The sequence below is a fragment of the Macaca fascicularis genome, chromosome 20 (genome assembly GCF_037993035.2).
Source record: "Macaca fascicularis isolate 582-1 chromosome 20, T2T-MFA8v1.1".
Taxonomy (NCBI): domain Eukaryota; kingdom Metazoa; phylum Chordata; class Mammalia; order Primates; family Cercopithecidae; genus Macaca; species Macaca fascicularis.
This window is the reverse complement of record NC_088394.1, coordinates 20,020,778-20,033,426: the sequence shown is the minus strand read 5'-3', so window position 1 is coordinate 20,033,426 and position 12,649 is coordinate 20,020,778. Positions and strand designations below refer to the sequence as shown.

Below are 12,649 nucleotides of genomic sequence, written 5' to 3'. Positions count from 1 at the left end.
CCCCAATGTCAGAGGTGGGGCTTGGTGGGAGGTGATTGGATCATGGGGACAGGTCCCTCATGAATGGCTTAGCACCATCCCCTTGGTGATAAATGAGTTTACATAAGACCTGGTTGTTTAAAAGTGAGTGGCACCTTCTCATTCTCTGTCTTGCTCTTGATCTTGCCCTTTGTTGTGCCTGCTCTTTCTTCATCTTCCACTATGATTGTAAATTTCTTGAGGCCCTCATCAGAAGCAGATGCCAGCACCATGCTTCCTGTACACTGTGCAGAACTTGGGCCAATTAAACTTCTTTTCTTTATAAATTACATAGTCTCAGGTAGTCCTTTACAACAACATAAGAACAGCCTGATACAGAAAACTGGTACCAGAAGTGGGATATTGCTATAAAGATACCTGATGATGTAGAAGTAACTCTGGAACTGGTCATAGGAAGAAATTGAAGAGTTTGGAGGGCTTAGAAGAAGACAGAAAGATGAGGAAAAGTTTGGAACATCTTAGACACCAGTTAAATAGTTGTGACCAAAATGCTGATAGAATTATGGACAGTGAAATCCAGGCTGACCGGATTTCAGATGGAAATAAGAAACTTTTAGGGAACTGAAGCAAAAGTCCCCCTTCCTATACTTTAGCAAAGAACTTGTCTGCATTGTATTCATAGTCTAGTGATCTGTGGAAGTTATAACTTAAGAGTAATGACTTAGGAAATCTGACAGAAGAGATTTTTAAGCAACAAAGCATTCAAGATTTGACCTGAATGTTTGATGAATAGATAAATAATTTTGAATATACGTAACAATGGAATATTATTTCAGCCTTAAAAATGAAGGAAATTCTGACTTATGTTACCACATGGATAAACCTTGAAGACATGCTAAGGGAAAGAAGTCAGATACAAAAGAACAAATACTGTATGATTTCATTTATATAAGGTATTGTATTAGGCTGTTGTTGCATTGCTATAAAGGAATATCTGACACTGGGTAATTTATAAAGAAAAAAGTTTAATTGGCTCACAGTTATGCAGGGTGTACAGGAAGCATGGTGCTGACATCTGCTTCTGGTGAGGGCCTCAGGAAGATTACAATCATGGAACAAGGTGAACGGGGAGCAGGTGCATCACATGGCAAGATCAGGAGCAAGAGAGAGAGAGCATAGGGAAGTACCACGTTTGTTTAAACAACAAGATCCCTCATGAACTCATGCATAGCCAAGGGGATGGTGCTAAGTCATTGGTGTTGGACCTGCCCCTATGATCCATATGCCTTCCACCAGGCCCTACCTCCAACTCTGTGGATTACATTTCAACATGAGATTTGGAGAAAACAAATATCCAAACTATATCACTTTGCTCCTGCCCTTCCAATTCTCGTGTCCTTCTCACATTGAAAAATACAGTAATATATTTTAAAGAGATTTTTTGTCTATTTGTTAGTAAGTATTTGGGCCGTTTAACCTTTCAACTACTGTGAATAAAGCTACTGTGAACATGAGTGTACACATATTTCTCGGAGACCCTGATTTTAAGGTTTTTTTGGTGTATGCCCAGAGTTGGAATTGCCAAATGGTAATCCTATTTTTTAATTTTTTGAGAAAATGTCATATTGTTTTCCATAATAGCTGTAACATTTTACATACCCATCATGATGCACAAGGGTTCTATTTTCTCTGTTTTATTGTAAAATAGACTCTTCGCATATCCCCTGAAAGAGTCTCATGGATCCTCAGGGGTTCTCAGATCATAGTTTGAGAGTAATGATGCAAAATGAAAGAGAAAACATGTTGGCAATTTTATTAGATATTTCAAAATTTGGCTCCATCAGAGTTACACCACCTTGTGGTAACACATGAGAGTGTCTGTTTCTTCACAGCCTTGCCAATAGAGTTGTTAAACCTTTGTATTTTGTTCTTGCTCATTCCTGGGCATAGACCAAACTAACTGTGGGAGGAATTTAGTTTATAATTTAACTTTAAAGCAACGATGACAATAGTCTCTTCCTGAAACCAACTCCCTTCTTGTTCGTGGACCTAAACCCCTTTGTGAAATTAATGCAATTCCACGGCATTAGAATTATGGCAGATGATAGGGACCTCAATTCTGCTAAGCTATAAGCATAGTCAAGCAGTAACCAGCTGTTGTTCCCTAGCTTGCTTACTGCTTAGGAGTCATGTAACCAGAAGCCACACTTTGTAACTTCACCAATAGCTCCTGTAGATAACATCACTATTGTAAAATCTAAGACTGGCCTTTGAGATATTTTTCAGACATTTGCATTCTGGAAAATGTAGTGACACTACCTAGACCCATGACTCTATAGCAAGGAACTGACTTTACCTGTCCTGTGACTGCCTTACCCAGAAACAGACTCAGCACTTGAAGACATTTCCAACATCTCTATAATTTCATTCCCAACCAATCAGTAGCACCCATTCCTTAGCCCCCTGCCCACCAAATTGTCTTTTGATAACCCTAGTCTCTGAGCTCTCAAGGGGGCAGATTTGAGAAATATCTCCCATCCTTCCACTAAGAGGCCTTGTGATAATTAAACTATTTTTCTGAAAGAAAAAAAAAATCTTTTGTATTTCACTAACAAGATAGGTGCAAAAATGTTATTTCAGTAAAATTTTCAGTTGCTTTACTCTTATTATGAGGGAGGTGATAATTTTTTTATGTTTAATGGCCATTTGAGTTCACTTTTTTGTGAACTATCTGTTCATATACTTTGCCCAGTTTTATAATGACTTGCACCCTTTTATTCTTGGTTTCTACAAGCTCATTTCATATTATTAACTTTTTGCTGTCATATGAGTTGAATATTTTCCCCACAGTTGTCATTAGTCATTTATTTTGCTAATGGTGTTATCTGTGAATGGATAAATTTTTTTATGTTTATATAGCAAGTTTACTTTTACGGATTCAGAATGGTGAGTCATGGTAGTAAGGGCCTTCCTCAATATTTAAAGGGCCTTCCTCATATTTAAAGGAAGTATAACTTTAAAAAAATCCAGAAATCTAAATTTTTGTTTGAAAATTTTCAATTTTAAAATGTTAACCTTATGTTTTTTTTTAAGAGTACCCACACCTAGGGCTGTCTTCAGTCTAGAGGCAAGGCATTTGCAATCTCCACACAAAGACTGTTTCATAGTGTTGGGAACTTAGGACATCATGTCATAATCATGACTTTTTGAGCACCAATGTATTAAGCCCATGCTGGTAGCTCCACCCCTTCCCCTACCCCTAGCCAGAATGAATCCTTCCATCCTACAGAGTCACAGGACTTCAGGTGAAGGCAATTGATGGATCAGCAGTGAATGGATTAAAAGTCTAGAAGCTCAGGGCTGGGAAGGAAAATCAGAAATTTCTTCAACTTTTTATTTCTTGGATGTCTCATATTGAAGCCCTTTTGATAACTGTTGCCTCATAACTATCTTACTTGCACACTTGTATTGACAGGGACACGTGACCTAACTTTCTGGGAAGACTCAGTCTTTGATCGGTGCTAATTCGCCCCCCACTTTTTTGAGAGACAGGATCTCACTCTGTGGAGTGTGGTGGTGTGACCATGGTTCACTGCAGCCTCCAACTCCTGGGCTCAAGCAATCTTCCCACCTCAACCTCCTGAGTAGCTAGGACCGCAGGTATGCACCACCATGCCTGGCTAATTTTGTTTTAAAATTTTTGGTAGAGACAGAGTCTTCCTGTGTTGCCCAGGCTTAATTTGCTGTTATTAGATTCAAACCTACCTCTTCTACGACCCCAGACCACTAGTCCTCATTTCACCCTGGGAGGTCACAACAGAGCATGCACAGTCTACATACAGTGTAAACAAACTGTGTGTTGGCTGTCAGGGAGTTACCAGGTTGCCACGCTCCTATGCCTTTCTTCCTTCCAAGCTCATGCAGTCTCTCTCCCATACTCTACTGCCTTCATGGAAGATGAGTGTTTTGTCCATAGCATATTACAGTGCCTTACATGTAATAAGTACTTAACAAATATTTACTGAATTAATGGATGAATTTTAAAAGCCAACCGAATTGTCTCACTTTGTGCCTCTTTTCCACCCCATTACCTTCTCCATGTCAGCCCAGTGATCCAACACATCATTAGCAAAGTTAAACTTGGCCGGCACTTCCTGGTGGCCCCACTGCACGGACACCAGTTGCCTAGTATTAATGTAGAGAGTGCGGCTGGACATCTGAGTACCCCACAGGGTGCAAAGTCCCTGAACTTTTCGCAGCCAATGCATGTTCAGACCTGTAAAAGAAAGAAGAGACACAGATGAGAGCTTCTTTAACAGATTGCTCTACTGATCATCAGCAGCTTCAGGAGATTCATCCCAACCTTATAGGATTCTTTCCAGGAATTAATTTGCTGTGGTTATGAGTAAATTGGCACTCAGCATCTGTTTCAGTCTCCTTGTGGGGTGCTGTTTTCTAGAGGCACAAGATGATACAGACCCAATCCTAGATCCTATGTCTTCAACACTTCTGACAGTTTTGTGAACACCCAATTTCATATAATAAATCCCTTTGCGCTAAAATACAGTGGGTATTGTATTGTTGTTCCCAGAAATTCACTCCCTTCCTATTCCAGGATTATAAATCCCCATTCATTTTTATGTGACTTCCCAGTGCCTTCAGGAGGAAGAATATGTATCCACCTCTCATTGACTTTGGCTTGCTCATGAAATATGCTTTGGTCAATGAGATGTGAGTGTCTGGGATTGTATGGTTCATCAGAAACTCTCACATTTCTCCCCTCTGCCTGAGACTTGCATAACCCAGCTCATGCTGTACTTTCAGACTGGGACTCAGAACAACAAGAAATGTGGAGTTGAGCTGAGCCTAGAATGGCCACTAGCAACACACAGACCCATAGGGGGAAAATATGTATGACCAAAAGCTACTAAGATGTATAGGGTGTTTGTTACTATAGCAAATGCTATCTAATACAAGTAGCATTCTTTTCTTTAAATTGAATCTGGACTGATACGTCCTAAATCCCAGATCCTATGCATCTAGTGTGCAGGACCTAATACAGTCACTTTGGAAATTGTAGCTGTCATAATTTTTGTTTCTATATAAGTTCTTTATTGGTGACTTGTGACTTTTTTGTGCACCCATCACCTGAGGAGTATACACTGAACACTTACAGTATACACTTAACAGTATACATTTAACCCACTTTGTACCCTTTTATTCCTCACCTCCTTCCCATCATTTCCCCCAAGTCACCAAAGTTCATTGTATCATTCTCATGCCTTTGCAATCTATAGCTTAGCTCCCACTTATGGGTGAGAATATATGATGTCTAGTTTTCCATTCCTGAATTACTTAATTTTGAACGATGGTCTCCAATCCCATCCAGATTGCTGCAAATGCCATTAAGTCATTCCTATTTATGGCTGAGTAGTATTTCATTATATATATATACCCTATATATGATACTATATATTATATATACTATGTATGCATTATATATAGTATATATGAAATATGAAAAATTCTATTTCATATATATTTACATTTTATATAATATATATTATATGGATATTATATATATTGCCACATGCCTGTGCCTTTCTTCCTTCTAAGCTCATGCTGTCTCTCTCCCATACCATGCTGTCTTCATGGAAGATGATATATATATTTTATATATATATATTAAAAAAATCCATAAGCTTGGAATGAAGAAAGGCACAGGAGTGTGGCAATATAGATATATATATTATATACATACTATGTTATATATAGTATATAGATATGTGTAATATATGGATATTATATATATTTATATATAATATATTATATAAAATATAATGTAATATATAATATAATATATAATATATCCATATGTTATATTATAAATATGTTATATATAATATACTATATACTATATATTATATCTATATCTATATATACTATACTATTATATATCTATATCTAAGTGGTGAGAGTGAGCATTTATGTCTTGTTCTAGTTCTCAGAGTGAATTTATATATATAATAGTATAGTGTATATATAGATATATAATATATGATATATAATAATATAATATATAGTATATAATAGTATGTTATGTATAGATATATAACACTATACTATTATATAATATATACAATATTATATATAGAGGTACATAGTAAACTATTATATAGTGTGGCCATATATAGTATATAAATATAATATATAAAAATATATAAAAATTTATATTTTTATATATAAAATGTTATAAAATATGTTTTTATATATTTTATATATTTTAAAATATTTTATATATAAATGTTTGCATATTTTATATATAAATATTTGCATATTTTATATATAAATATTTGCATATTTTATATATATTTATATTTTACATAATATGTATTGCCACACTCCTGCGCCTTTCTTCCCTCCAAGCTCATGGTGTCTCTCTCCCATACCATACTGCCTTCATGGAAGATTTTTTTAATATATATATATATATATATATATAAAATATATATGTTATATGTTCATGAGCTTGGAAGGAAGGAAGAAGGGCACAGGAGTGTGGCAAAATATATTATATATTATATACAATATAAATATATATAAAAATATACAAATATATTTTATATATTTTATGTTTTATATATACTATATATAGCCACACTATGTAATATATAGTATATATAGATATATAAAATATATACATAGTATTATATATTATATATTATATAATTATAAAATGTATATATGATATATTTCATATATATCATATATTATATAATTATATATACTATACTACTATATATAAAATATATGTTATATATTTATATAGAAATATTAAAAATATTTATAAAATATGTAAATATTATATATTATATATATATATACCCAAGTTTCTTTACTTGTTGATTGACAGGCATTTGGGCTGGTTCCATATTCCTGTAATTGTGAATTGTGCTACTATAAATGTGCATGTGCAGTGACTTCTTTCATATAATGACTTATTTTTCTCTTGGTAGATATCCAGTAGTGGGATTGCTGGATCAAATGGTAGTTCTACTTTCAGTTCTTTGACAAATTTCCACATTGTTTTCCATAGTGGTTGTACTAGCTTACGTTCCCACCAGCAGTGTAGAAGTGTTCCCTTTTCACCACATCCACATCAACATCCATAATTTTTAAAATTTTTTTATTATGGCCATTCCTGCAAGAATAAGGTGGTATTGCATTGTGGTTTTGATTTGCATTTCCCTGATCATTAGTGATGTTGAGCATTTTTTCATATGTATGTTGGATCTTCTTTTGAGAATTGTCTATTCATGTCCTTAGCCCACTTTTTTATGGGATTTTTTGTTTTCTTATTTTTCTTGTTTGAGTTCCTTCTAGATTCTGAATATTAGTGCTTTGTTGGATGTATAGATTGTGAAGATTTTCTCCCACTCTGTGGGTTGTCTGTTTACTCTGCTGACTATTCCTTTTGCCATGCAAAAGCTCTTTAGCTTAATTAAGTCCCATCTATTTATCTTTGTTTTTGTTGCATTTGCTTTTGGCTTCTTGGTCATAAAATCTTTGCCTAAACAAATGTCTAGAAGGATTTTTCTGATGTTATCTTCTAGAATTTTTATAGTTTCAGGTCTTAGATTTAAGTCCTTGCTCCATCTTGAGTTGGTTTTTCTATAAGGTGACATACAAAGATCCAGTTTCATTTTTCTACATGTGGCTTGCCAATTATCCCAGAGCCATTGGTTGAATAGGGTGTCCTTTCCCCACTTTATGGTTTTGTTTGCTTTGTCGAAGATCAGTTGACTGTAAGTATTTGGGTTTATTTCTGGGTTCTCTATTCTGTTCCTTCTGTTCCATGGTTCTATGTGCATATTTTTATACCAGGACCATGCTGTTTTGGTGACTATGGCCTTATAGTATATTTTGAAATCAGGTAATGTGATGTCTCCAGATTTGTTCTTTTTGGATAGTCTTGCTTTGGCTATGAGGACTCTTTATTTGGTTCCATATAAATTTTAGGATTTTTTTTTCTAGTTCTGTGAAGAATGATGGTGGTATTTTAATGGGAATTGCACTGATTTTGTATATTGCTTTTGGCAATATAGTCATTTTTACCACATTTTTTCTACCCATCCATGAGCATAGGATGTGTTTCCATATGTTTGTGTCATCTATGATTTCTTTCAGCAGTGTTTTGTATATGACCAGAAGATGAGTCCAGGGACCGACTAGACACACTTTAAGTTGGACCTGAGCTAAAACTCCATGAATCACCTGACCTCCGTAAGCCCCTACTTTAACTGGAGTACCACAATGACGTTTTGGGCCCCCTGGAGTCAACATCAACTCAGAGCCAGTGTCCAGTAGTCCCTTAAATGTCTCATAATTTCCCTTTCCCCAGTGCATAGTTACCCTAGTAAAAGGCCGGAGGTCTCCTTGGGGAAGGATGGGATAAAGATTCACTGCATAAATTGTTGGTAATGTAATGGGGTCCTTGCTCAAGGGGACCAGGCCTCCCCTTTATTCAAGGGGTTCTGGGTCTGTAAACTGGCTCAAGTCTGGAAAATGATTGAGGAGCCATGATTCTGTTTTTATAATTCAAATTAGTCTTTTGTCCATTTGACCTAGAAGTTTTCTGCTTGCATAAATTAGGCTTCTTATCAATTTCATTTCTGGGAACGCTGTGATTAATTAGCCAATGCCAGAGCTCTACATGAGTCAGACTACGCTAATTGCCACTTTGCCTCTGCTGTCCATTACAGTAGCGATGTCCACCTTGCCTTTGATGGATGGGTGCTGCCACTTGGCTCCTGCCACCTCAGGATCCAATTATTTCCATTGTGTTTAAATTTTGTAGTTGAGTGACTGCAGTTCCCACTGTTAGATCTGACATACAGAGAAGAACAATTACAGGGTCCTTCAAAGAGGCAGGTGTTGCCCTCACAAATGTATTTTGTAAGGCATTGGTCAAGGGTACATCTTCTGGATGCTTCCAGCTGGGAAGAGTAGGTCTAAAGCGACTAATCCACTCCACCATCCAAATCTCCCTAAGTCTTTGGATCCCTTCCTCTACATTAAACCAGGGGAGATCAGGCATTTCTAGCTTGCTCATGGTGGGCCATCTATTAATCCATATTTCAGTTAACCAAGCAAATAAATTATTATAACATTTTCTAACTCCCCAAGCTGTAATATTAAATGAAGAATCCCTACTTAATGGGCCCAAATCCATAAATTCAGACTGATTCAACTCTATGTTCCTTCCACCATTATCCCACACCCTTAATATCCATTCCCATGTCTGTTCTCCAGATTTCTGTTTATATAAATTAAAAACTCAAGCAGTTATTATCTAGTGTAGTGAACCTCCTGATGTGTCACACTCTCAACCTCACCTCTAGGGGCCCACAGGGACTTTAGTTATAAGTCTAGAAGCAAACAGGAGTGTTGGGGGTGGCTCCTGAGGAGAATCAACATTGTCTTGCTTGGCAACCACCTCAGAGGAGGCCATCACTGTTGCCTCAGGCAGTGCAGAATTTATCCCCTCAGACAAAGGTGGAAAGGCTGATGGCAGCATGGGTTAGGGAGGGAATGCTGCCACTACTGGGTGGGTGGGAAGCTGTTTCTTCTGGCAAAAAAAGTTCACCAGAGTTTACAAACTCAGTGTCCCCAGCTTCACCAGGGTCCTCCCACATGTTCCCATTCCAAATTGCAGGGTCTTATTATTTTCCAATTTATCAGGGGAAACAGCCCCCAATATTTCAACATAGGTTCTTTCTATTTTCCCTAAGTGTCAGATGCTCTGAGGAATAAAGAGAAAGAGTACAAAGAGAGAAATTTTACAGCTGGGCCTCCAGGGGTGTCATCACATATTGGTAGGACCATGATGGCGACCTCAAGCCACAAAACCAGCAAGTTTTTATTAGGGATTTTAAAAGGGGAGAGGGTGTACGAACAGGGAGTAGGTCACAAGGATCATGTGCTTCAAAGGGCGATAAAGGTCACAAGGCAAATGCAAAATTAGAATTACTGATGAGGGTCTATGTCCCATTGTGCACACATTGTCTTGATAAACATCTGAACAGGAAACAGGGTTCGAGAGCAGACAACCAGTCTGACTAGAATTTACCAGGCTGGAATTTCCCAATCCTAGTAAGCCTGAGGGTACTGCAGGAGACCAGGACACATTTCAGTCCTTATCTCAACCGCATAAGACAGACACTCCCAGAGTGGCCGTCTATAGACCTACCCCCATGAATGCATTCCTTCCCCAGGGTTGTTCCTTGCTGGGAAAAGAATTGAGCGATATTTCTCCTACTTGCACATCTGTCTATAGGCTTTCTGCAAGAAGAAAAATATGGCTCTATTCTGCCTGACCCTGCAGGCAGTCAGACCTTATAGTTATCTTCCCTGGTTCCCTGAAAATCACTGATATTCTGTTGTTTTTCAGGATGCACTGATTTCATATTGTTCAAACACACGTTTTACAATCCATTTGTACAATAGTGGTCCTGAGGTGATATACATTGTCAGTTTATGAAGATAACAGGATTAAGACATTAAAGTAAAGACAGGCATAAGGAATTATAAGAGTGTTAATTGGGGAAGTGATAAATGTTCATGAAATCTTACAATTTATGTTCAGAGATTGCAGTAAAAACAGGCGTAAGAAATTATAAAAGTATTAATTTTGGGAACTGATAAATGTCCATGAAATCTTCACAATTTATGTTCTACCTTAGCTCCAGCCGGTCCCTCTCTTCGGGGTCCCTGACTTCCTGCAACACAATCAATGCCCTCACTTTAACAATAGACACTTGGTGAGGCTGGGCATGCATCTTTCATTGCAGGTCAGCCACTCACATGATAAGAGCTTATGTCTGTTTTTCCACAATTTCAGCTCTTTCTCTACAGGAGATTAGACTCTCACTCAGGGCAATCTTGGCAGATTTGAGGCTCAATATCTGCTTCTGAAGCTGGGAGATAGAATCCCTGAGTTCATCATTTTCTTTCATCACTTTATCCACTGAACTTAGGAGCAACCAACCAGCTTCATTATGTTCCTTGGTTCTCCATGTATGGTCAAAGGTATTATGTGTAGGGTCACTAAACTCCTTGCCTCTCATGAGCAATGAATCAGGAGTGTCAAATGCATTTATTTTGTATAACTCTTTAAATAGTTCACATCAAGGACTATCAGTGGTCTCCATACTATTAGAAGTAAAGTCCTTAGTATTTTGGGATCTAATCATATTAAGGAGCCAACTCCATAAACCCCAAAACCAACAAAACAACTCCATCCTTAATATACTATTCCTCTAGAACCACTTCTGGTACCAAAATATGTATTAGTCAGGGTTCTCTAGAGAAAGAGAACTAATGGAATATATATACTTAATAAACTCATATATATAAGTATATATATGAGGTGCAAGGAGAGCCAGTTTGAGTTCCAAAACTGAAGAACCTGGATTCTGATGTTCAAGGGCAGGAGGCATCCAGCACAGAAGAAAGATGTAGACTGGGAAGCTAGGCCAGTCTCTCTTTTCATATTTTTCTGCCTGCTTATATTCTAGCCATGCTGGCAACTGATTAGATGGTGCCCACCCAGATTAAGGGTGGGTCTGCCTTTCCCAGCCCACCGACTCAAATGTTAATCTCTTTTGGCAACACCCTCACAGACACACCCAGGGTCAATATTTTGTATCCTTCAATTCAATCAATTGACACTCAGTATTAACCATCACAGTGTCTGACATTTCTGTCTCCTTTTTTTCTACAGAATAAGAATTGAAGATTTCTATACCTGCTCCTGAGCAGAACTACGCATTGCCTTTGTACCTGTTGGTCCCTCTCTTTTTCCATAACAGGCTCTTCCTCATTCTTCTGGCCTCACCTCCTCTGAGATTCATCCTTCTCTGACAACCACCCCACTCCCAGCCCCCTGTTACCACCTTTTTCCAGCTGCCCTCGTCTCTCCCTGTTGCTGTGATAAAGGTACCTTTTCCTCTGCCCAGTGTTTCCTCCTCACTAAGACTTGACAGGTACTGTCTTTCATGGTCCCTAGGAATTTCTGCTTTTCTGTGAGGATTTTTGCTCTTCTCACCAGCTGTGACTCTAAAAGATTGGTGAGATTATCATGGATTATGACCCCATCAGTCCATTCCTTGAAACAGTGCTCACCTGCCAAGTCCTCTCTGGAGGTCTTTCTGGGGAGAGCTTGGACCACCCTCCTCTCCAGCCAGCAGCTCCAGAATTCCTACAGCCTTGGAAGAGAGCACGGTAACTCAAGAAAACAACTTCACAATCCCTGCACTCTTGGAAAGACAGCACAGCTAATCATTGACAGTGGATAACTTTGGAGTCTTTCAAAGAGTAACAGCAGTCCTCCTAGCCAAGTTTACAGACATTACAAAATTAGCGCATTTGAGGCCAACTGGCCTTGCACTTTCAATCCAAGGGGCATGAAGCAGATTTATGCCCAGGACTGACAGAAAATTATTGCTTCAACCAAAGAGAGAGAAATGGAGCTCACATGGGCTTGATGAACGCTCTTTTAATTCTTTGCTTTGCTTGGTTCCAGCATACCACTTTTGTCTGGTTTTCCTCTTGCTTTTTCCTTCTCTTTGGCTGATTCCTCCTCATCTTCATCCACACTCACTCTGTACAT

General features: G+C 37.8%; 1 protein-coding gene across 1 annotated transcript in view; it reads right to left on the bottom strand.

Moving 5' to 3' along the window:
• The window catches only part of LOC102121480 (acyl-coenzyme A synthetase ACSM2B, mitochondrial), a 35,210-nt gene extending 22,942 nt beyond the window's left edge, over positions 1 to 12,268 (bottom strand). The window contains exons 1-2 of the mRNA XM_005591398.5: positions 12,163 to 12,268; positions 4,071 to 4,255 (exon numbers count right to left, since the gene is read on the bottom strand). Of these exons, the coding sequence (XP_005591455.2) occupies positions 4,071 to 4,247 (177 nt within the window). The 5' untranslated portion in view covers positions 4,248 to 4,255; positions 12,163 to 12,268. The remainder of the gene's footprint in view (positions 1 to 4,070; positions 4,256 to 12,162) is intronic.
• Between the last annotated feature and the right edge of the window lie 381 nt (positions 12,269 to 12,649).